Below are 26,116 nucleotides of genomic sequence, written 5' to 3'. Positions count from 1 at the left end.
CCCGAGTATAGTTTCAATTGCACATAAATTGTTAAAAGCAGACTTCTAGTTTTAAATTTTCTCCTAACTGGGGTGCCTGGGTGGCTCAGATGGTTGAACATCCAACTTCGGCTCAGGTTATGATCTCACAGTTCATGGGTGTGAGCCCTGTGTTGGGCTCTGTGCTGACAGCTTGGAGCCTGGAGGCTGCACTGGATTCTGTGTCTCCCTCTCTCTCTCCATCCCTCCCCAGTTCGTGCTCGCTCTCTCTCTCTCAAAAATAAATAAACAAAAAATTTTTTTCTCCTAACTAGTCTAGAACGGTATAGTTTTGCTTTTCTGCTTGACTTGAGAGACTGCATTCATATTTCTGAATGGCTGGATAGTTTTAATTAAGTTGTTGATAGTTATTAATTCCTATTTTATTATATTTGGAAGAGATATATAGTTTGTTATTTGGGTAATTTATTGAGTTTCTTTGATAGCATAGTATGTGGTCAATTAGGTTAGATTATTAAATGCTTATTGAAATTCCCCATGCCCCTATTTATTTTTTTGTCTTTATGTGGCCAAGGCTAAGAGGTATATATTGAAGTCACTCCGGATGAGAGTTTTCTGTCACCTTTTCCTCCTTGGTAGTTCTTCCTCTTATGACTTGATTATATACTTTTTCCTGTCACAGATAAAGGGCTCCTTGGCCTCTGGTGTTTAGGATTGCCACTTCCTTCCAGTCCATTGTCTATGCCACCCCTTGTCTTGTGATGAGCTTCAGAGCTGATGACACACTTTCATATCCAACACCTCACTTGTCCTCATAACAATGCATTAGAGAAACAAGACAATTATTGTCATCACCACTGTTTTACAAAAATGCCAACTGAAACTTACTGACTTGCCCAAAGTCGCAACACACTACACTTATTTTGAAACTTGTCGTTTGGTACACTTATCATCATCCCACTTTGTGTAATCATGGATCTGTCTCCTTAGCTGGACAAGTTCTGGAAACCTGGACCCATATCTGTTTCCTCCACAACACTGATGCGTTGGCTGTCTTCGGGCAACGTTGAGTGCCTGCCTGTCCACTGTCTGGCCACTGCCCCTTCTACCATTGCCTTCCCTATTCATTCTCTGAAGGATATCCCACTGTGGGTTGGGATCTTGGGGATGAAAAGAATAAAACTAACGTGATGTAGCAAGAGATTTACCGATGTGCAGCGAACAACTGTGATTGAAAGAGAGTCTTCAGCTTCCCTGAAAAAAAAAATAAAGAAAGATAAAACATTTCCTCATTCTGGGTGCTGTGTGTGTGTGTGTGTATGTGTGTGTGCATGTGTGTGTGTACACACGCTCACACCAAGGTCAAAAAGACTGGCAGAAGTATAAACCAGCCTCTTTTGCCTCAGCATCTTTGGCTCAGCAACCCTGAGAAAGACGTTGAGAAAAGCAATGTTCTGCAAATGAACTGAAGCTGTCCCAGAATACCCCTCCCACCTTGAGGGAATCTTCAAATTTCCACCTCTACCATCTAGTCTATACCTACAGCCACTTAATTAAGTCACTTAGGTTTAATTTAGTCTATATGACGGGGAACTCATATAGTTGGTATGACCATTAGCTAGGTTTATGTCAAAAAAAACAACTTTTAAGAGAAAACATAGCAATAACACAGATAACTCAGGTTGTTTTTTCAAATAACTTAGGCTAAACATTTCACTAAAATTGAATGAATGAATGAATGAATGAATGTGTATTTCACATAAATCAGATAAAAGCCAATCAGTTTGTGGTGCTTGGGCACACAAGGTCAGTGTAATGAGCCGAATCACGTATCAAGATACTATACATTTCTGTCTTGTTATTATGTCTTAGATTCCAAAAATGATAAAAGTCAACCAGACAACGGCCTAACTTCCATCTTGTATTAGAGGAGAGAACTGGAAATCAATCCATATTTTCCTTTTTCTTTGCCATTGCTACATAGAGAAGCCATTTGCAAAATAATTTCATTTGACTTCTTGCAATATGAGCAGTTAGGCCAATTGCTGCTGGTGTGTTCCTTCCTCAAATGGGTAAAATCAACCTGCAGCTGTGTCTGGGGATTGCCTCATTTCCATTTTCCATAAGAGCAGGCCTTTCCCGAGATAATCTACAATGAACCAAGGTCCAAGTGCTCTCAAAAGGACATTCAGGCCTCACAGATATTTGGAGGGATTAGAGAGGTTTTGTTGTGCCAGTGTTTTGCTTGGATTTTTCCCTTTATAAGTGGCAATGGCACTGGGAACTAAGCTAAAAAATAAAGCAGTCCTGGGATCCCCACATGCAGTATATGGCAGAGAGCACAGATGGCTCAAGTAACCTCCCTGCTGAGAGGTCTTTGAGGGCTCACCCTTCCAGGAAAAGAGGAACACCTGAACTTGCTGTGTCAGCATTGGAGACCCTCCACCATGTGGGCCTTGCTTCCCAGAAGCTTCCTTTAGGCATGTGGTGTCTTAGGCAAACTGACCTGTTCAGCATCCCCGCCCCCTCTCCTCACCCAGCGGTTCCTGCTTATCACTCCTTTGCCTGGATCAACCTCCACCTCCATCCACCTTTCAAGGCCAAATTCTACCCAGCATTAAAGGTACAGCTGAATTACTTCTGGACCTCTGTTTTCTCAGACCACCACTTCCCCCCAAGTTGGAGGAATCTGTAGCTTTTACAACCCCTTTACTGTGCTCCTCTTGACCCACTGTCTGCCCTCAACCTCACAGGGGTGAGCGTGAGGCACTTCCGCACTACCAGCCTGCAGGTGTCTGGGGAGCGGACCCTTTGCCCCACCAGGCTCTTTGCCCAGAGAAGGTGCTCAGTAAACAGACTGCGTTCAATGTTACCTAACCACTCAAATGCCAGTCCACCACTTTAGTTTGACAATAATTTGGCTTGTTAGTCACAGTCTGATCTAGCCTGGCAGAAATATTAGTATCGCTGAAAATCTAAACTTAATTTGCTGGCATTGATCATCTTTGAGAAAATCACCCAATAACTGGGAAAGCACACTTCATGATTTCCATAACCATATGTCATATTCTGGAATGAAATCATCAAATCCTTTCCTGAGGCTGCCCCACCCACTCAATTTATTCTCTGGTCATCCTGAAGCAATATTGGCCTTGGTTGAAAGGCTTCTATTTTCTACAACTTTGATGGATTCTCTATAAATCTTAAGCTGTGTATGCCTGTCTCTCCACAGTGAGACTGCGTGCTTCCTGCATTTTCATTTTCTCTTACTCTGATTTTCTGACTATTACCTATTATTCAGTGTGTGCTGTGCATGATATGCCTTGGGAAATGAAAACCACCCCACTCACAAAAGAGGCATCATCTAACTATCTTCAAGTTGGCTTTCATGGAACTCTATTTCTCATTTCTAATGTTTATATTAAAGTCATCAAAACAGTGTCGAAAAATTTGAAAGACAAAGCCCGTAGGTGCCTATGAGATGTCCGTGAGCCCTCTCCTCTTCTGTCACTTACGTTCCTCTGTCTTAAAACCAGGGTCAGCAATTGGTGCTAACTATCTTCACTCGTTCAACTGAGCAGTCACCGTGCACCTGCTCTGAGAGAGATCACGGTCCAGGCAGGAAGTGACGCAGGTCACAACACCACCAGGGAGAAGGCGGCAGCTGCCAGGTCAGTGAGACTACATACATGCCAACCAGGCTGTGTGTCCAAGGGCATTTAAGAATATTTATCAAAAGGATTAAAGAAGAACTGACAGGTTTAGTGTCAATTTGGTTCGATCTTTGGCATATGTCACAACAACCCTAGAAATCCTTACTGGGTAGCGTCCACGTGTTATTCATAACTACCTTCCCTGCAGAGCCTGGCACAGTGTCTAGCATAGCAGGGGGGTCATAATACAGCACCCTGTGTCCCTCTGTCACTTCTCTAGGCAGATGAAGGGGAGCACGGTGTAACCGAATTCTAAAATGAGGCAGCTACTGCCACTTTAAAGGAGCCTGGTCCCTATTAAAACCACGAGGAGATCAATTATGTCATTCCTGTCCTGTCACCCATCTTTGCTCTGTGATCATCTGTGTAACTCTGGGGATAATGGAGGCAATTTAGTACCTCAGTATATCGGCTGCTCGTTCACAGGAAAGACTTTCGGCAGGCTCGTTGTTCATTTGGAGGATCTGATCACCAGGGAAAAGCTTGCCGTGAGCAGAACCTCCTGTTGGACAGAGAAGAAGTAATTGGTGTTCATGCCAGGAGGGCCCAGACCCCAGGTGTCACAGCAGCACAACTAAATGGCAGGCTGATCCAGTCCCCAGGGCACCAGCTTACTCCCCGTACCTCCAAACCCCTCAGCCAGCTTTGGGCTCGCATGAGTCTGTTTCCCTATTTACAAAATGTGGATAATATACCTACCACCCATCACCTTCAAGGGATATTAGGAGACTGTCCTGGGAAAGAAAACTAGCAGAAACCCCCTGAATCAACAGGGCTGGCAAGTGAATCTATTACATTCACCTCTAAAAAACTATGTGATGTGTTTGTGTGCTCGCGCACGTATGCGTGTATATGTAAACCAAAATTAGATTTTAACTAGACCCAGATCTCACATCAATACATAGCTGATGTATGAAAACAAACACTAGACATTTTCAGCCTGTTCTTCTTCACCACGATACAGCCTATATTTTACAAAGACTCAGTGAAAACAAATCAATAATTTCTATTACTCTCTGGCCAGAAACTCTCCCCAGCTTGGAGCATGCAGGGTTTCAGAGAGAAGAGCCAGTGGATCCAAATACTGTCACTGCCCTGAGACTGGCCAGGGGGCCACGGGTGGGCAAAACCCTGGCTGAGGCCAGCAGGAGCCTGGGGTTCAGATCAGCAAGTGCACTTGCGGCTTCCTCCCTCCCCACACCAAAGGAAGGTACAAGGTTCTAGACAGAATTAGGTCAGAATTAGATGTGCCCTAACTTCCTGGGGTAGCATTTTCGAAATTACATTCTAGGACAGAGAGATGGGACGAGATCCAGGACTACTTCTCCCCCCCCACCCCCAGAAGTCAAACTCCTTTCTTGTTTCCCAGTCAGCCCCTACCTGCTGTGACAGCCACGACTGTGAGGGGTAGGCTCTCAGAAATGTGGAATCCATAGTCCTGGAGGAGGACGTCTTTGTCTATTTTTACTGTGTGTTTCATAGGGGTGAGGGTCTGGATTGAGATCCCGGGAGGCCCATCGGCTACAGCAACTTTAGCCCTGGAAGAGAAAGAGTTTTACGATTAAAAAAAAAAAAAAAAAAAAAGAGGGGGTGGATTCTAGGTGGTGGTCCCAAACTGGGACAGCCCTAGGCATCCTGGAAGAGGAAGATGCAAAGCTGAGCACACCCCAACTCTCCTCGTGACAGAGATCAGGCACAAACACCAGGGGATAAAAACACCCAGTGGAACAGCAGCAGCCTCTAAAAGAGAAGTCATGACATGCTGTGGGCACTCAGAGAAGGGGAGAGCAGTTTTAACTTTGCGGAGGAGGGGATCAGGAAAGCATTCGCTACCCACAAGAGGGGGCATTGGAGCTGCACCTTGAGAGATGTTGAGGGTATGTGTACGCAGCCCAGATCCCAGCACACAGAAGATGTTCAATGGCCGCTGCTGCGTGGGTGGATGCCTGGATGCATGGACAGGCATTCCAGGAAGGAGGCAGTGCTTCAGCAGAGGTACAGAAGAGGAAAAACAGCGACCGTGAACAGGATCGAGGAGCCATTCAGTCTGGATGTCTGATGCTGACTAACTGCATAGATGGATTGTTTCTTTGGTGATTTTGTTTCCTTTTTAGCTTTGAGATGAATTTCACTTCCCTTTCAAATTTGTAAACTGTGAGGATTCCAGTAGGAAATGCCAGCTGGTCTTCAGACTCCCTCTACAGTAATCTTTAAAAACATGTATGTTTTCTATACGTCTAAAAGCAGGTAAGTTGAAAGCTGTGCTTTGTCTCTCTCAAAACCACAAACCAACTCACAAGCTATTTCTCCTATGTCTGTGGGAAATGATTTTTTCCCCTTTGAGAGTCAGTGGTCCTTTCTGAGGAAGGTCAAATGGTGACGGGATGAGGTGCTTATTATTATTAATAAACAACAGAAATGTGGAGGAGTAACAGTCCCCCCGGGGCTCTGCAGCTAAGCCCTATCATTTATTCTCCTCCATTTACCAAACACTGTCAGAAACTCTGTCTAATGCAACAGGACGTCGCTTATCTGAAAATCACCTGTCATTTATAATGATCTCAAACTTCAACAAGGATCAGGAAATATAACAAAATGGCTTCAGGGTACCAAAATGCATGTGACAACCCCAAGTACAAAGCCTCATGCACATTATCCACCAAGGAGCTCCTCAGACCCCAGCTTTGAGCTGATTCAGGCTGTCTGAACAGATGATGACCTGACCCCCCACAGCTTAGAAGCAAAGAGGGGATTTCTTCTAGGCAAGCACATGGGTAACACTGAGAAGTGCCAGCAGACAGACCTAATGACAGGGAAGAAACAAAACTGGAAATGTGTAGTGAATAAATGTATAGTGAATAAAGCCCATAGTTATTCCCGATTAAAAAAAAAAAAAAAACCTTTAAAGCTATGAAAGGGACTTTCCAAATAATAATATACTATGCTGAGAGCCAAAAATCAACATTTACATGCTTTTAAAAAAGCAACAGGAAGGATACCCTAGACACTACTCCCATTAAATGCTGCGGGGAAAAATGCGTGTGATCATTATCAGAGAAGGAAAAACAGTTAGAAGCATAATAAGCACAGGAAATGGAAGGCACCACTTGTTTTTAAACAGATGATGATAACTACAAAATGATCAACAAAGAGAACTGCTGGTGCTAAAAAAGTAAGGTGAGTGGAGTTGCAGGATAAAAAAACACAGCCTCAAAAAGCACTCTATAACTCATTAAAACAGTTTAGCTGGATGTATATTAGGTGTTAGGCATTCTTTTTTTTTTTTAAAGATTTTATTTTTAAGTAATTTCTATGACCCAACGTGGGGCTCAAGCCCACAACCCCAAGATCAAGAGTCGCACGCTCCACCAATTGAGCCAGCCAGGCGCCCCTAGGTGCTAGGTAGTCTTAATCAGCTGACGTATTGAAGGAAGACACAAGGATTGGGCTAAAGTTATGTTGGATTCCTGGTTGGGAAGACTAAATATTAAAAAATAAAAATACTGGGGCTCCTGTAAGGCTCTATCAGTTAAGCGTCTGACTTCAGCTCAGGTCATGATCTCACAGTTTGTGGGTTTGAGCTCCGTGTAGGGCAGGCTCTGTGCTGACAGCTCAGAGCCTGGAGCCTGCTTCGGGTTCTGTGTCTCCCTCTCTCTCTGCCCCTCCCCCACTCATGCTCTGTCTCTCTCTCAAAAATAAACATGAAAAAAATTTTAACAAAAAAAAAAAATATTAAGTTCTAAACAAAAATATAGATTTAATATATCAGTCAAAAATTCCTCCAGAATTAAAAAAAAAAAACTTGATAAATTGGTGACGGTACAAGTAGCAGTTACAGCAATGGTGATAATCATTAATAATATTTATTAAGCAAGTATCCAGGAGTGATCCAACATTTTCATAGCTCACTCACCTAACCTTCCCAACAAACCTGTGTGGTGGGTATAATTATCATCCCTATTTTATGGATAAGGAGACTGAATCTTCCTTTGAGAGACTTTTACTTAAAATCACACAACTGGGAAGGGGGTTCCAAATCGGGGCCCCCTTCTTCAAAGGCTCTGTAGTATAGCTCCCAGTACAGTGCTGGCCAAGTGGGATATGATGCAAGTCACATATGTAAAACGTAAGGTTTCTAACAGCCTCATGAGAAATGGTGGAAAAAGACAGGTAAAACGAAGTTTGACATATTTTTTATTTAACCCAATATATCCAAAATGCTATCACTTCAACATGCAACCAACAACAACAAAATCGATGAGATATTTTGCATTCTTTTTCAGATTAAGCCTTCAAAATCCAGTGTGTATTTCATATTTAGAGAGCATATCAGTCCAAACATACTTAAAATTTTCCAATAACTGAATTGTCAGTCTTTATATGTAAATCAAATGCAATATCCAGGCCCTCAGTCACACATAAATACAAATAAATTAAAAAAATTGGATAACAAAATAGGAAAACTTTAAGCCATAAAAGCTTGTAATTTCTCCCTCATATAAACAAAAATTGACTCACACTGGATCATAAGACCTAAATATAAGAGCTAAAACTGTGTCACTCTTAGGAGAAAATATAGGAGTAAATCTTTGTGACCTGGATAGGATACCAAAAGTATAAGGGACAATGAATATGCAGATAAACTGAACTTCATCAAAATTAAAAACTTTTGTGTTTCAAAGGGCCCAATTAAGAAAGTGAAAAAACCCACACTGTGGGAGAAAAGATTTGCAAATCATATATTTGATAAGAACCTTGCAGCTAGAATAAAGAATTCTTATAAACGCAAACAAAAAAGAAAAATAATGAAAAGTGGACGAACAATTTACATGGACATTCTCCAAAGATATACCGACAATGGGTAAGTATGTGAAAAGATGCTTAACATCATTAGCCATTATGGAAATGCAAATCAAAACCTCAAGGAGATACCACTTTTTATACCCACTAGGATGGCCATAACCAAAAAGACAGGTCAAGTGTTGACAAAGATGTGGAGAAAATGGAGCCCTGATATCATCTGGCAGTTCCTCAAAAGACTAAACATTGAAAATCATAAGACCCACCAAGGCCGCTCCTACATATAACCCCAAGAGAAATGAAAACACATGTCCGAGCAAACTCACAAATACTCATAGCAACAATATTCCTAATAGCCCCAAAGTGGAAACAGTCCAAATGTACATCACCTGATGAAATAACAAAGAAAATATTCCACAGCACAATATTATTTAGCAACAAAATATGAATACATGATGAAATATGGATGTACTTTGAACACATTATGCTAAGTCAAAGGCCAGCCACAAAAACAAACACACACATACCACGTGACTCCACTTACATGATATATTCAGAATAGGCAAATCTTTAGAGACAAAGTAGTAGTTGCCTAGGGCTGAAAGCAGGAGAATTCTGGAAGGAACTACTAATATGTATGGAGTTTCTTTTTTGGGTGAAAATCTTCCCAAATGGATTGCAGTGACGGTTGTACATTTCTGTGGATGTATTAAAAACCAATGAGTTGTATGCTTTAAGTGGGTGAATTGTAGAGTACACAAATTATATCTCAATAAAGCTGTTGAAAATAAGGCGAATCAGCTTTAAAAAAAATAAAATTCTGGGCGGGGGGTGGGGGAAGGCTGCAATACAAACATATGAAGAATGGGCATAAACACATGCAGTAAATACCCAGACTTCACATGCTAAAACTAAGTACATCGACAACTTGTACATGAAGAAATAAAATTGGTAAATAACATAGAGAATGTACTTTATTAATTAGAGAAGTACAGTCAAAAGGGCTACAGAGTACTATTACATGTCAAGTAAAGAACCAAATGTAAATAAAAATAATAAACCCCTGGGATTTAAGGCTGACCATATAAATTGGATATTCAATTTCTCTAGAAAATAATCAGGGACACTGTAATATGAATTTAAAATCTGATCGTTTTCTTTGACCTTCTGTTACCATTCTGACTGCCATTCCTCAAAGTAATCACCCTAAACAAAAAATAAAATATTATTTGTACTAGACTATGAGTTCCTAAAAGACAAGGGTATTTATCTCTGTGTTCCCCAGGCCTGGTAACGTCCCAGAATAGAGTATGAGCTCAAAACACCCAGCCTCCTAAATATTCAAAAATATTTATCACAGCTTCATTTAGAAGAGTGGAAAAACTCAAACTAAATCAACAGAAGATAGATAAACTGAGCACAGTGAAGAATTACTCCAAGACAAGCCTAAGTATCACAAGCCTAAGAACTTTAGACATACATGGAAACACAGCTTAGAAAATACCCTTTCAGAGCATCCTCTAAACTGTAGTTCAGACCCCCTTCCTAAGGGAGAACTCAGATTATTCTAGACATAAATTCTCTCATCTCAAAACTCTGGCCCTCTCTTATGGCACCTCAAGTTGCATTGATAGCTATGTGATTCCTTATATTATTACCCCAAATAGTCTGTAAATTCTCTGAACGTAGGAACCACTTTTTACCCACCTCTGTATTTCTCACAGTGCTGAGTGAAGATCATTTTTCTGCAGCAAGATTTACTTATTGGGTAAATACATGAGCAAAATATTGTACACAGAAAGCAGGATACAAAACAGTAACTCAAATGACTGGCAAAAGGTGAAAATGTACATATAAACATTAATAAAAAGCAGACCACTTGAATGTAAGTAACAGAGTTCAATATTTGTCATTTTCCTTTGTTTGCTTAATTGGATATACAGCTCTGCCCTATGATTAATTAGGACTCATCTTCTCCATGTCCCAGAGCTCAATAAATGGTATCATGAGGACTCCTGGGAAGCATCCTTGACTTTACCCTGCTCTCATCCCTATTATCTGATCGGTCACAACACCTAAAGATCTCGAAAGACGTCCATTTCTATCTCCACAACCAGCATTCCATTTTAGGCCCCCATTACCTGTCCTGCAGACAGATTTCTCCAAGAGTCTCCAAACTGGTCTCTCTACTTTTCACTTTTGTCTCTCCTGAATGACTCTCCATCCAGTACCCAGACTGATTTTATAAATACAACCCTGCTCGGATATCTCCCCTGACTGAATGGACCAATCCGAAATCCTTGATGTGGTTTAATACAGCTCCTGCCCACCCCTCCAGTGTCTACAACCAAGCCTTTCATTCTCTTGATATTTTTGTTCTAGTCAAACTACTCTCCTTGGAGTTCTTCAAATTAACTGGCTTTTACACAAGCTCTTCCCTTTACCTAGAATCCTCCCTCACTCACCCCGATAACCCCTGAGAACATACGCTCTCCAGAAATTTACCAAAGAAGTTCAACCCCTACTCTATCTTCTGATTTTGGCATAAATATCTCCTTCTGTTGAACACACCCACAGAACATGCACTCCTTTTTTTTTTTTTTGAAATATACATAATTGCAATGATGTGAAGGCTCCTGTCCTCTCTAGACTATGATTTTTGTGGCAAAAAACATGTCTTTTTTGACCCATGTACGAAACTCAATGCTAGGCATATAGTAAGGCTAATTGACATACGGAGAATAAAAGATAAAATAAACCTTACCACATGGTTAAAATAGAATCCAACTTATGCTTTTCAAATGCGTAGTCTTCAGTTATCTGATTTTTCCATTTGGAAGGGTACATTCTTCTACAATGGTAGACAAACAAGGCCCCACTGTGTTGACTTATCCCTGCACAGTGTCAGTGGCTTTGGCCCAAAGTCTGGATTTGACATTTTCCCCCACAGGCCACATTTCAGCTTTTGTTTGGAAAGGGATTGCTTGAGAACATGACCAAACCATGGCCTCTCCTCGCAAAGAATGTTTAATATTTGACAGGGAGCTGAAGGAAATGATCTCTGCAGCAAAATTTCCTCCTCTGAAGCATCTTATAAATATCAAACTGAGCACTGATAATTCAAAAACTTATGTCTGGTTCCTCTGTAATGGCTTCGAACCATAAATCTGAGATCATTTCTACGATTTTACACTGGAACAGCGTAAGACCTGTGGCTCCACAATGGAATTCCTGCCAGATAGCTGGATTTGGCCTACGGTAGGACTAGAAAAAAAAACATGTTACATTTATCATGAAAGTAGTCTAGAGTAGACAAATTCTATATTTTATGGGTCATTAGTTCATACTGAATTGATCAATGCTGAAAAGGAAAAAACACCACATGGAAATAGATTATGCTTCTGATATTCTCTGGCTTTTTATCTGCTCTCTGTTACATCAGAAAATATATTTTACTTCTATGCTGTAACAACAAAGAACTCACCTTTGAGTCCAGCAGGATGTGGAGAAACTATTTTGAATCTATGTTTAAACACTGCATTATGTGTTCAGCTTGAATGATTTTAAAAGCTAAAGTCTGTTATAAGGTGGATTTTTAATCTAAAGTGTATTCAAAGAAAGCTGAAATAGAGGGAGCAGTCTGTACCAGACAGAAATGTAGCGTGTAGTGTAATCATAGGACTATACTTACGGCAGTTTCTAGAAACCATGCAATGTAGACACTGGGAGTATAGTGCTATAGGGTGAAGGCCTACAATTGAGAGAAGTAGTTATTCCATTATTACGTTAAAAAGGAGATTCAGAATAATGACAGCTCTGAAGGTGCAGTGCAGCCTGTTCTCAGACCTCCCCACTTTGCCTAGGGTCAAGAAGCTATAAAAAACTGGTTGCCAAAAAAAACAAAAAAAAAAACAAAAAAAAAACTGGTTGTCTGGAATGGTCTTTCTACATCACTAGGAATATGAGAAGGGCCAAGTAAGGCCATCCCTATAATTAGGAAATAGTTGTATGGTTGCAATGAACAGGGAAATTTGGAAAACATGTAAAACCAACAGGAAGGGCTTCTGACACAAAGATGTCATGATACGTGTATACGTGCACACAAGGATGTGAGTACATGTGTGCCTGTGTGTGCGTGTGTGTGTGTGCGCATGTGTCTACAACATGTATGTGTGTGTTCATTAGCATTAAGATTCAAGTTGAGTTGAGGGGCACCTGGGTGGCTCAGTTGGTTAAGCGTCTGACTTCCTCTCAGGTCATGATGTCATGGTTTGTGGGTCTGAACCCCGCATCCGCCTCTCTACTGTCAGCACTGTCAGCACAGAGCCTGCTTTAGATCTTCTGTCCCTGTCTCTGCCCCTCTCCCGCTCTCTTTCGCCCTCAAAAATAAATAAACATTAAAAAAAAAAAAAAGATTCAAGGTAAGTTGAAAGCAATCTTTTTAAGCCCTGAGGATAAAACCCAGCACCAAGGCTCCAAGTTGCATTAAGCTCTTCATGTTTCTTTAAATCTTGCCCAGGGGCGCCTGGGTGGTTGAGCATCTGACTTTGGCTCAAGTCATGATCTCACAGTTCATGAGTTCAAGCCCCATCTCAGGCTCTGTGTAGACAGCTCAGAGCCTGGAGCCTGCTTCGGATTCTGTGTCTCCCTCTCCCTCTCTGCCCCTCCCCTGCTCACGTTCTCCCTCTCTCTATAAAAAATAAATAAACATTAAAAAAAATTTTTTTAAACTACAATGAGATACCACTTCACCCATTCTAGGATGGCCGCAATAGAAAAGGAAAAGATATTAACAAGTGTTGGCGAGGACGTGGAGACACTGGCACCCTCATACACTGCTGGTGGAAATGTAAAATGGTATAGCCACTTTGGAAACAGTCTGCCGGTTCCTCCAAAGGTTAAATACTAAGTTACCACGTGACTCATCTATACCACTCCCAAGTATATACCCAAGAGAAATGAAAACATATGTTCCAACTAAAACTTTTACACACATGTTCATAGCAGCATTATTCATACTAGCTCCAAAGTGGAAACAGCCCAAGTGTATATTAACTGATGAATGGACAAAGAAAATATTCCATACTGGAATATTACTTGGCAATAAAAATGAAATACTGATACCTGCCATAACATGGATGAAACTTGTCCACATAATGCTAAGTTAAAGAAGCCAGGCACAAAAGACCACGTATTATATAATTCCATTTATGTGACATATCCTGGATAAGCAGATCCATGGAGACAGCAAGTATAGGAGTGGTGGCCTGGGTCTGGGGGAAGGGCAAATGGGGAGTGACTGCTCACAGGTATGAGGTTTCTTCCTGTGGTATTAAAAACGTTCTAAAATTGGATTGTGGTGATTGCACCACAGAATGCACAATTCTGTACATATACTAAATGTATACTAAAAATCACTGGGCTATATACTTCTAGTGGGTAAGTTTTATGATATGTAAAAGGTATCTCAGAAAAGACATTGGATAAAAAAAACTTCCTACAGGTCAGTGTCACCTTTTATTTACATTCTGTGAGAAAAGCAGGATATTAGAGAGTACCAAAGGTCAAATATTTAGGCAACATCAAATTAAAGTTACACAGGTCTCTTCTCTGCAGGAATCTCAGGGCCTTTAATGTGCAAAAATGCACTGTGCAAAATGCAAGAAGTGGGTGGGAGTGGAGTATGGGCTATGTCACTTCCAAACCTTCAGTGGAGCAGCATAACATAGGACTAGGGTTTGCAGAACTCACTTTAGGAAGCGATGTACCTGGCAGTTTCCCCATTCATCACAAGTACTACTTAACCACTTGCAATCACTCTCTTGGAACTCAATCACTGCTGGGTTGAACAGGCGAGGCCACTACTTTCCCTGCGCTCATAGGGCCTACTGTCCAGAAGGAAAAAGAGAGATGTGCTCAAATAAGTTGAACATATCAGGAGGAGCACCCTGCCGATGCTACCAATCAAATACTGTGGGGTCCCATGGGAGTGGTTAAGTCTAAGGAACATTTCATGGAAGACCCAATGGTTCAGCCAGACCTTGAACTGTGGGTGGGTTCTGTATGCATGAAGTTGGGAGGAAGGAATCTGGCACAGGAGCCCCGGTCTAAGGGGTGAAAGGAGAAGAGGGGTTGCTTATAGTAGGGGAACAATGAATAATAGTTCATTTTAGCTGGAGTATGATGTGAATGAAACGGAGTAGTAAGACAAATAGCTGTAAAGTACTAGGGGTCAATCACAGAGAGCCTTGAATGCCTAACTAAAAATGTTAAAACGTACCCTGTAAGAAATAGGGACCCATCAAAGATTTCTGAACACGGGGTGGGGATGATCGTAAACAAGTCTGTCTCTGGGCCTCAGGTGTTTCACCTGTGACACGGGGCTAATTCTACCAGCCTTATCTCACCACAGTGTGTGAGGATTGGAGCCCTTGGCCACAGGGCAGTGTGGTTCTGAGCACGGGTTATTGCTCAGCAGCACAACAGCTGTTTCCAGTTCCTTTGGAAGAATGTGTGCCTCAGAAACACCTGACACATGATATTTCATCTCTGTGGCAGGGCCAGATGGGAAATCTGAGATGGAAAATGAACACTTCGAAACAGAACATATTTTAAGTTCTCTTGTAGCAGTCAAATCAGATCTGTATTTGATTTCATTTTATTTTGTTTAGAATGAAATAGGGACTGCAAGGAAGGAACAGCTGCTGGAAACAAAGACGGGGAAAGAGTATAAACAGCAGATCTCCTGACCCTCACATCAAGGACTAAGACAAGGGGTGTGTGTGAGACAGAGAGACAGAAATGTGTGAGTGTCTGTTCAAGAGTATGTGGGTGAGTATATTCCAGAGAGTATGTGCACATGAGTGTGAGTATGTACGAAGTGTGTTTGTGTGTGTAAGTCCATTTGTGTGCAACTGTTTGTAAATGTGTGTATGAGTTTGGTGTGAGTGTACATTGTGGGTGCATGGTAAGAGACACCAAGGGAAGAGGTGGAAGGGGACAGACGGAAAGGCACTCCGGCAAAACTGCCGATCTGTTTATGCTTCCCCCCACCATATGGGGTAAGAACAAAGCAAACTGGAGACTGATCCCCGGGTGCTGCCAAGACTGGCGAAAGCTCTGCCCGCGGGGATGCCAGATCCTCACAGACAGAAATCTCTGCTGGCCCAGGAGCCTTACCGGGCCGAGCTGTCCCGGGAACGCCGTAGCCATCTTGCCACCATTTGTTCTATTCTGTGTGCTTTCCGTGTCTGCAATAAGCTGGTCTCCAGCTCTTCCATTTACCTACAAGGAAGAAGAGTTTTCTTAAGAAGCTAACCAAAATATTTGGAAGAGGATCTGACAAATCACTATGACATTTCCTGTATTTGCCCATTTAAGGACATGCTGATCAAATAACTAGGGCTCTCTTTTCTTTGAAATTAACACAAACAGGTCCTCAGTGTCTGTAGAGTGGACAACTTTATAGCAGCCCTCTGCCTAAGGAGTACACAGTCATGGGAAACAGATTAGCTTTCTACATCTTAAACAACTAAAGAGAGGGATTAGGGAATAAAACAGATAAGGTTTCTCAAACTGTGACTGTGACCCATTGTAAGAGACACACCTTACTACGTGACACTGCTTGCTGCCTCCAAGTATGCATGTGTCCCTGAACAGCACAGCTTAGTTTTGCCTGCACTGGGAGCTGCACATACGTGGGAGCATTCTAATCACATTGTGGCTATTCTTCTGATTGCTACTTCTTTTGCTCAATATTTTGTATTTTCTTTTTTTTTAAAGTTTACGTATTTATTATAGAGAGTGAGCATGAATAGGGGAGGAGAAAAGACAGAGGGAAAGAGAGAATCCCAAGCAGGCTCTGTGCCATCAGCACAGAGCCCAATGCAGGGCTTGAACTCACAAACTGTGAGATACTGACCTGAGCCAAAACCAAGAGCTGGACGCCTAACCAACTGAGCCACCCAGGTGCCCCGAAAAATCTCCCTTCTATCCTTCCTTCATCCACCCAGTTCCCACACTCATTCATAATCACTGCTCTACTCCTTTTTCTTTCCAGAGTTTCTTTATGCCTATATGAGCAAATACAAATAAAGATTTTATATGTCCCATCTTAACACAAAGGATAGTACATCATAAACCTTGTTCTGTACTGTGCTTTCTTCTCCTTAGAATATATATCCTTGGTATCTTTCTACATCAGTACATAGAATGCTTCTTCATTCTTTTTGACAACCCCTGAGTATTATACTGTATGAATGTGCTATAATTTAAAAAGTAGTCCTCTCTTGATAGACATTTGGATTATTGCCAATCTTTTGCTATTTTATAAATGATACTGCAATGAATTATGTTGCACATATATCATTTCTGCATGTATGCAATTATGTATCTGGATAATTTCCCAAATATTGAATTACTAGGTCAAGAGTTATATGTATTTGTTCTTTGATAGATATTGTCAGGTTACCAAGAAAACACACATATGCTGGAGATTAAAATTTCATGAAACAGTATATATATATTTCTATTTTTCTATCCTAGTTATTTTCACTTTTAAAAATATTGCCTCAATTCACCAAATTAATTTCACAACCCAATAAATAACCACACAAAAGGAAACATGACATTGGGAAATAAGTATGGATAGAGAGAAAATAAAAATGAATTATAAGAGATTATGTTAACACTACACAAATACATTTTAAAACCTTGATGACACCGATGGTTTTCAAGGAAAATATAAATGATATAATATGACCCTGTAAGAAACAGAAAATCTAAAAAGACAATTACCATAGAACATAAAGTTGATAAAGAGATACCCCTACAAAAAAGTCCCTGGCATAGACAGATTCAAAGGTGAGTTCTTACAAATCTTTAAGATGTACCTCACCCTGATAAATTGTTTTATTTTAAATATAAACTTTTTATTTTGGAATAACTTTAGATATATAAAAAGGTTGCAGAGATAATATAGAGAGTTCCTATATACCCTTCACTCAGCTTCCTTTAATGTTAACATCTGACAGAGTCATTGTATCTTTGTCAAAATTAACACTGGTCCAATAATATTAACTAAACTCTAGACTTTATTCAGATTTCACCAGTTTTTCCACAAATGTTCCTTTTCTGTTTCAGGATCCAATCCTGGATACCATGTTACTTTTAACCATTCTTAGTTTATTTTCCCCCAAATTTCCCCAAATGCTGTTTTAGCTGTTCTAGACTATAAAAAAGGAAAGCTCCCAAAATCTTTTTAAGCAGTCAGTATAACATTGACATCAATTCTGATAAAACAGGACAAATAAAGTAAAAGTACAATCTCTCTTGTGAATACCAAAGTGAATATCATAAATAAAATGTCAGCAAGAAGAATCTATTGGCAATCAGCAGAGTAACAGCAGTATCTATCCCAGAAGTGCACTGGCAAGGCACACAAAAATGTAAGCAGGACATCCAACTTGACCACTTTGAAAGCGAGAAATATATGTACTTTTCAGTTAAATGGCAGGCAAATACAAATTAGTGGACAAAAAACAGCTGCAAACAAAAATAAATTCCACTTAGATCAAGGGATATGTTGGTCTAGTTTTATTCTACAATAGGAACATCAGACCTGAATGCTGTCTTTAGTTCTAGGCAGCTTGCTTTTTTTAAATTATAAAAGAGAAGGTAGATTTCTGGTTAAATATGGTGAATTGAAACTATGTCTTAATCTCTTCTCTTCTCTCATAAATTACAGCAAAGGACTATAAAGGCAATTAAACCTATAGAATAAGAGAGAAGATGGTACCTGAGAGATATAGACAATGTTGGGAAGATAGAAACTGTTTGGAGGAGAGGTAACTGAGCAGAGAAAAGGAAACAGAAACCTATGTGCTTTCATGGATTCTGATGAAAAATGAGCTGAGTTTTCCTAAGATGGTTCAAGAATTAGAGGTAGCAGGCATGGGAGAAGGCAGGGATAAAGCATAGGGCTGGAAATATGGAAATGGATTTTTATAAGGAGCAATTTTACTCACAGGTCCCAGCCCATTCCCTTTGCCCACTAAGACAAGCACTCCTTCTTCACCATACTGGAGACAAGAGTCTTATTCTCTGGAGAAATCAAACCAGAGAGCCTCCAGACTTAGGGAGACCAGGCCCAATAGAGACTGCAGGTTTGAAAAAATAAAAGGATTAAAACTCTTCTTACTGAATGACAAGACATTCTGCCTCTTCCTTTGCCCCGCTCCCCAAATACTGGCAGCTAGGACTCTACATCCCAAGCAAGAAACTAGAGAATCCTTTTTTTGGAGAATTAAAAAGAACCGTAGAAAACAACTTTAGATAATGATACTTCTGGCAACTTGATGCCTGATCATCATGCATTGAAACCTGTTAATTCAGTGAGCCCCACAAATCATACAAAGTTTCTTACACATGAATGGATATTTGAGAAAAGCCTACATTATGAAAAAATATCAAACAGAAAAACCTAGAAGAAACAGAGACAATGCAGGAAACAGAAGGAAAAAAATCATAGAGCCTTAAAATATTACATCCATGAAACAAGAAGAGGATTTTCTTGGAAAAAGAGAGCAGATAATGAGAACACTTGAAAATTAAAAATAATATAGGCAGAATTTAAAAGTTCAATTAAAAAGTTTAGAATACCAGTGAAGTCAATGAAATATTATAGAAAAGAGTAACCAAAAGCCAAAGACAGGGAAAACAGAGAAACTTAGAAATGTATAGTATCAATCCAGGAGTCCTATATTTATCTAAGAGGAAATCCAGAAGGAGAGAACAAAGGAAATGGAGATAAGAAAATTATAAAATAATTCAATAAAATTTCCCTGAAAAACCTAAGTTTCCAGATTATCTACTAAGTGCCCAGCATAATAAGTGAAAAAAAAAAAAAGACCCATATCAAGAAATAACACTGTAAAATTTCAGAAACTAAAAGAAGAGAATATCTTCAAAACTTTCAGAGAAAAAGATAGATGGCACACAAACAATTGAGAATAAAAATGGCATTAGACTTCTCAGTAACAACAATGGAAGCCTGAAGACATTGAAGCCATGTTTTCAAATTTCTGAAGAAAAATTGCTTCAATTTAGAATTCTATACCCAGCCAAACTACCAATCAAATAGTAGACACATTTTCATACGTTCACATCTCAGACAATTTACCTCTCTTATACCCTTTCTCAGGATGAGCAAAGAGGATGTGCTCCAGCAAAAGAAGGAAATAAATAAGGAAATGGGATCCAGGAAATTGGGGATGAAATACAGACAGGAGGCAAAGGGAACATCCAGGATGACTATGAAGGGATGTACTATGGTAGTGCCTATACATGAGACCTATAAAGAGCAACCTCACAGATTGGTGCATGAAGACCAAGGTCTTAGGAAAAAAAGATGAATATAGATTATCTTATGTGTTTCTTCAGAAAAATTCACTGAGAAGCTGTTGGAGGGTATGAAACGAATTAGCAATAGGTACATGGAAAACTAAGCAAATAAAAAACAGGAAATTCTGAAATACAAGAAAAACAAAAGGTTGTATGGTTAAGGTAACCAAATTTTAGTTCATTACTTGGCTCAGAAATGAACAATATTTACATTGTCATAATAATGTAAACACTGAAAAATGATTCCTCAAAAACAGCTTATATGATTTGGGGAGGCTATGGTGAAGGGGAGCTGATGTAGTGGTGTAAGAGCTAAAACCTCATTAACCACAATAATTAAATAATCTCTAAAATTAATAAATTATGCAATAGTAATGCAAGCATATTTCTCAGAAACATGGAGGGAAAAAAAGCAGAGGATATAGCTAGAAGAGTTGAAAGAGGTTGCCTCTAAGAAAAGTAACTAGATGCTAAGGAAGAGTGGGGCAGGGACTGTTGATTTCTATTATAAACCCTTAGTACTATTTTCTTTTTTTTTAACTATTTAACTATTGTTAATTATGTTAGCTAAATTTTAAAAACTGAATATATGCATATAGTAAAATACACAGAAAAATATAATGAAAATAAAATCACCTGTAATCATACATCCCAGAGTTATCAACTGTCAATTTTTCTTTTTTTATGCTTATACATGCTGTTTTTATTAAAATGAGATATTATAATTTTCCCACTTAATATTTCATGAATATCATTCCATATTAATATTTAAGCATTTAGATCATCATCATTTTAAATTGCTTTATAGTGTTATTTTCTCTGGTCATATCACAATTTATTCAGTAAATCTATCATTGGACATTTGTGTTATTTCCAATTTTTCAGTATTACAAAAGCTTTACAACGAACATCCCTATTTATGGTAAATGGCTACTTCCCAGATAGTTTCTTGGGATAAATTCCTCAAAGTGAAATTAATGAATTTAAGCGTATGTCATTTTTAAGAATTTGGATGTGTATTGTCAAATTGCTTCCAAGAAGGTACCAGTTTTCACTCCCTGATAGATTTCATGAATAGTGAATATTCCCATTTAAAAAAAATGTTTTTTTAATGTTGATTGATTTTTGAGAGAGTGGGGGGGAGGAGGGGCAGAGAGAGAGGTAAATATAGAATCCAAAGCAGGTTCCAGGTTCTGAGCTGTCAGCACAGAGCCTGATGTGGGGCTTGAACCCACGAACTGTGAGATTATGACCTGAGCCGAAGTCAGACGCTTAACCCACAGAGCCACCCAGGCACCCCTGAATAATCTAATATTTGCTAATAGGATGGAAAGTAGCATCTAAAAATTGGTGGAAATATATATTTCTTGAAAATATAGGAAAAAAGTAAATGTACACATAATTCCATCACATATAAAAATTATATGAAGTATTTGGTGGGTATTTGCACCAACTTTGCCCTAAATTTATACCAATCTCTATTACATATATTAAAATGTATAGTCCACAAAAATAGAATCACTCTACAGTCAGCCTGCATTTTTGTAACCAGTGACTATATCATGGACATCTTTCCATATCAGAGCTCATAATAGTTTTTATTTAAAGTTATATGATTACTAGTATATCTGAACATTTTTCATGAGCTATGGCCACTTATATTTCCTTTTTGTTACTTTCTTATTTTTCCTTTTTTTCCCCTACTGGAATGCTTGCTTCCTTGCTGTTGTAAAAGCTCTTTTATAATAAGGATTGTTGAATGTCCCTTTCCCAAGAATACAAAATCACATCATATTTCTGTGAGACTTACCATGGAGGGTCAAGAATGCAGGTTCCAATGTCTGACACACAGAGAGACTAATCAGAAAGAACAGAAGAATAAACATCCAGCAAGGCCCACAGGACATTGTTTTCAAATATCAATTGCCTCAGTCAGGCCCTTAACAGGAGTGAGTCAGCTGACAACTTTAAGATATGGGTATTAACTCCGTTTGTCTTTTTTCCTGATCATCACACTTTCAGCGTCTTTCTATAAAGGTCTAGGATGGTAAGAAGACTTAAAACCAAGTCATGTGAAGACTCATTGAAAAAAAAAAAACCAGAGAATATTTATTTGACAAAGATTTGGAGGAGGCCTGTCTGATCATGGTTCACAAACCACCAAAAGGCCACCATATAGAAATAACTGCATGGATGCAGGAGGGACATTGCAGTGGAATACAGGGACAAGATGACCTCTGGCTCCTCCCACTCATGCACCTTGAGGTCTGAACCGATCCAGAAACCAGGCAAGATGATATGTGTTTATGCTCTGTCTTGAAATTCAAAGACCCAATCACCTAGAGCAGCTGGAGATCCTAAAGAAACCACAGCACTAGAAGATAAAAAAAAATCTCTGATCTCTCTGTTGTTTCAGTCTCCAAATGACTGCAGAAATGTCAGGATCTCAGACATATCCAAAAGGACACATCCAAAAGCTTTTCTATTCCTTTTGAAGGTCATCAAATTGCAATGGCTACTCATAGAATTGTTATGAAACTGCTGCCAAATAGAATTTAGCTAATTGATTCAAATAAACATATATAGCTATAATGATAAGAATTCACTTGCATTATATATCTGGACTGTGGATAAGGTACATGCTTTCATCCAGGGATTGCTGAAGACCAAAGAAATGGCAATGTCAACCAAGCCATTAAAAGTGCTCCCTGATTCAGCAAGGTCTAAGCAGGAGAGTTTAAAGTCAAGAAAATGACCTACTAATGGTTTTTTTTTTTTTTTTTCAACGTTTTTATTTATTTTTGGGACAGAGAGAGACAGAGCATGAACGGGGGAGGGGCAGAGAGAGAGGGAGACACAGAATCGGAAACAGGCTCCAGGCTCTGAGCCATCAGCCCAGAGCCTGACGCGGGGCTCGAACTCACGGACTGCGAGATCGTGACCTGGCTGAAGTCGGACGCTTAACCGACTGCGCCACCCAGGCGCCCCCCTACTAATGGTTTTAATATTAGCCTCTGGATTGCTGGGCTAATGGAAGAAAGAGCCCAGATAATCTCCAAACATTTGAGTCTTTTCTGCAATCCCACTGCCAAGAAGTCATCCGGCCTCTAATTGTTCTGTCATTCACTGTTGGACCCATCTTATTGCTAGAAAGTTTCTTTACTTAAAGCTGAATTCCACCTCACGAGAGCTTCAGTCCTCAGTAGCAGTATGGCCACCCCTCCCCAACCCTCCCCATCATCTAGCATAAATAATCCCCTTTTTCTATACATAAACCTTTCCTGATTTGAACATAGCAATTTTGTTGCAATATTCAAGTCTCTCCTCTGCCCCAGAATAAATGTCCCCAGTTCCTTCCACAGTTCTTTATATGACAGGATCCTTTTAGATCACCCTCCTCTGGGCACACAACCAATTTGACAAAATCCTATAAAGGGGCATGAATCCCCAGACTGAGCACACTTCTGGTTGTCTGGAACAAAGTAACATGAAAAGGTAAACTCTCTCAAAATATTTTGCAAATGGAAAAGAAGACTAAATACACCAGGTAGACAAGCTATCTTAAAAGCACCGGACAATTAAGGATATAAATCCTTCAAAAGGGATAGGAGAGGTTATAGTAAAGACCTTCAAGCAACTAGTACCAGCTATTGAGAAATGAAAATTACCAAAAATCAGCAAAGGATAGAAGAGAAACTGAAGAGCCCAAAATCACTTCCACTAAATCGAAATTTTAAAATAAAACTGGATAGCAATTCAAGTGAAGCTATCAGACGTTGAATCAGATTGAGGATATTCAACTCACAATAGAGACTGGCAGAGAAAAGAGAATAGGAATGCACAAAATTGAAATCAAAGAGTCAAAGGTAAATTTCTTGAGCTGAAAAATACGTCTCAAATATCAAAAGCACAAAAAGCAACATGCCTTGAGGAAGGCTGCTTACACAGCAAGTGAAGTTCTTAAACTTCAAAGATTAAAGAAGCATCTTTCAAACCTGTTTTAAAAGAGGAAAAGATCATCATCACTTGAAGACGAAAGGATTAGGCTCATATGTTTTGCAGCATATTATTGAGGTATAGACTCAAGTTTGTTCTTTTTCTCTCTGGGGAATACAAAAGCTTTACAAGTGATATTTGAAACTCTGTTCTTGAAAGACATCCCGAGGAGTCCTTCTGTGATTTTTTTTTTTTTTTAACCTGCTAGTGAACGTCTTTTGTCAGCTTCGTGTTTTGTTTTTGCTTTCACTATTTCCTCTCTCCTCTTATTACGCTGTCAGCAACTTGAGCATGGAGACCCTGTCTTATCTCTATTTATTTCTCCCAGGATCTGTCACATAGGCTCAACAAATGTTTGTTGAATGAGAGAATGAACAAAACTAAAATAAAAGCAGAAATAAACTGGAAAATTAGAATAAAATTTCACTTAATAGAGACAACGTTAATGTGGGTTAAAAAGTGACAAAGACTGACAAAACTAGCAAAACAAGGGTACAAATTATAACAAAGTGAGAAATGATCAAAGACAGGTAAACATTACAGAAAAAATACTAGACAGTGCTATACATGTTATGCACAAGGAATTTAGATAAGTAAATATGGGTGGCTTTGGATATATTAGGAATGTATCTTTCTGGAGTCTTCCTGGTAAGTCCTTCAATTTTCCTGAAGGGTAGATTCCTGGATAACAAAGTCAGTCTCACAGAATGATACCTTCCAAGATTTCCACATCAAATCTTTAGTATATAAGTGCATTCTTATCTATCAAGGGATTTTCCTAAACCAGTTCCTTGGGCATAGTGGAAGACATGCTTTCCATATAGGGTCTTAGCAGGAAAAGACTCTAAGACCCACGTGGGAAAATAAAAATCTGATGTTCGGCAGTGAAACACCCAGGAACTCAAGAGACCAAGGGGTTGATGTTGATTTTTCCTGGATGGATGAAGATACTATTTTTTTTTTTTAATCCAATTCAGGGGCGCCTGGGTGTCTCAGTCAGTTAAGCAACCAACTCTTGGTTTTCGGCTCAGGTCATGATCTCACGGTTTGTGAGTTTCAGCCCCGCGTTGGGCTCTGCACTGGCAACACAGAGCCTGCTTGGGATCCTCTCTCTCTCTCTCTCTCTCTCTCTCTCTCTCTCTCTCTCTCTGCCCGTCCCCAACTTATGCTATCTCTGTCTCTCTCAAAATAAATAAGTAAATTCTTTTTTAAAAATCCAGTTCAGGAAACACCCATTTACTGAAAAAACACCCAGTGCAGGTGACCGTATATGAGAGATGAATGAAACGTAGCCTCCACTTCAGCGAAGGGTCAGCCCCTTTCTTCTCTCTGACTGGTGGTGGGAGGTACCTGGCAGAGTGGTCAGCGTATTTGGCTCATTTATTCTATGGTTTCCACAGGCTGATCAACTCCAGGAAACAGACAATTTAATATCTTCACCCCTGAAAGCAAAGAACCTGAACTAAAAATATGAAATAAAAATTCCAAGTAAATCTATACCGGCAGAAGAAATTTAGAAGGTATTTTTTTAAAAAAAATCTTGGGGCGCCTGGGTGGCGCAGTCGGTTAAGCGTCCGACTTCAGCCAGGTCACGATCTCGCAGTCCGTGAGTTCGAGCCCCGCGTCAGGCTCTGGGCTGATGGCTCAGAGCCTGGAGCCTGTTTCCGATTCTGTGTCTCCCTCTCTCTTTGCCCCTCCCCCATTCATGCTCTGTCTCTCTCTGTCCCAAAAATAAATAAAAACGTTGAAAAAAAAATTTTAAAAAAAATCTGAAAAAAGTACCCTACATAGAATTTGATGTGTTTTCATGTTTATAAAGAATTATTTCAAACTCTCCCCAAAATTAATAGAAAATATTCATCAACAGAGGAAATGATAGCAGTCTATCAAGTTCTTCTAATAATGCAAAGATAGCCCTGAATTTAAAATCTGACAAAGCTTCACTAAAAAGGGACGTAGGTCAATCTTACTCATGAAATACTCAAAAAACTCCTAAATAAGATAATAGGCAGAAAACGTTGATAACGTTAAGCTGGGAGAAGGGCATGTAAAGTTCATTTTACTGTTCTCTCTACTTTGGGATAAAGAATTCTTAATATGCTTGCTTTTTTAATTAAAACAAAATTACCTCCAGCAAAATCCACATTATAAGGATAATATATCATAATCAAGCTGGTTATCCTAAGAAAGAACATCTCAATATAAGGAAAATTATTAATATATGTTAT

General features: G+C 39.5%; 1 protein-coding gene across 15 annotated transcripts in view; it reads right to left on the bottom strand.

The window, feature by feature from the left end:
- The window catches only part of FRMPD1 (FERM and PDZ domain containing 1), a 147,055-nt gene that overhangs the window by 32,925 nt on the left and 88,014 nt on the right, over positions 1 to 26,116 (bottom strand). For 10 of the 15 annotated variants that reach the window (XM_023242457.2, XM_045043160.1, XM_023242456.2 and 7 more), the window contains 4 exons: positions 15,672 to 15,776; positions 5,073 to 5,230; positions 4,092 to 4,194; positions 1,188 to 1,233 (listed from right to left, as the gene is read on the bottom strand). In XM_023242457.2, coding sequence (XP_023098225.1) covers positions 1,188 to 1,233; positions 4,092 to 4,194; positions 5,073 to 5,230; positions 15,672 to 15,772 — 408 coding nt within the window. In that variant the 5' untranslated portion in view covers positions 15,773 to 15,776. Of the gene's footprint in view, positions 1 to 1,187; positions 1,234 to 4,091; positions 4,195 to 5,072; positions 5,231 to 5,552; positions 5,898 to 9,036; positions 9,534 to 11,256; positions 11,757 to 15,671; positions 15,777 to 26,116 lie in introns of those variants that run through there. The other 5 variants (XM_023242461.2, XM_045043163.1, XM_023242460.2 and 2 more) reach the window with 5 other exon arrangements.

This window comes from Felis catus, chromosome D4 (genome assembly GCF_018350175.1).
Source record: "Felis catus isolate Fca126 chromosome D4, F.catus_Fca126_mat1.0, whole genome shotgun sequence".
NCBI lineage: Eukaryota > Metazoa > Chordata > Mammalia > Carnivora > Felidae > Felis > Felis catus.
The sequence above is the reverse complement of the archived record's forward strand: the minus strand, read 5'-3'. Positions and strand labels throughout refer to the sequence as shown.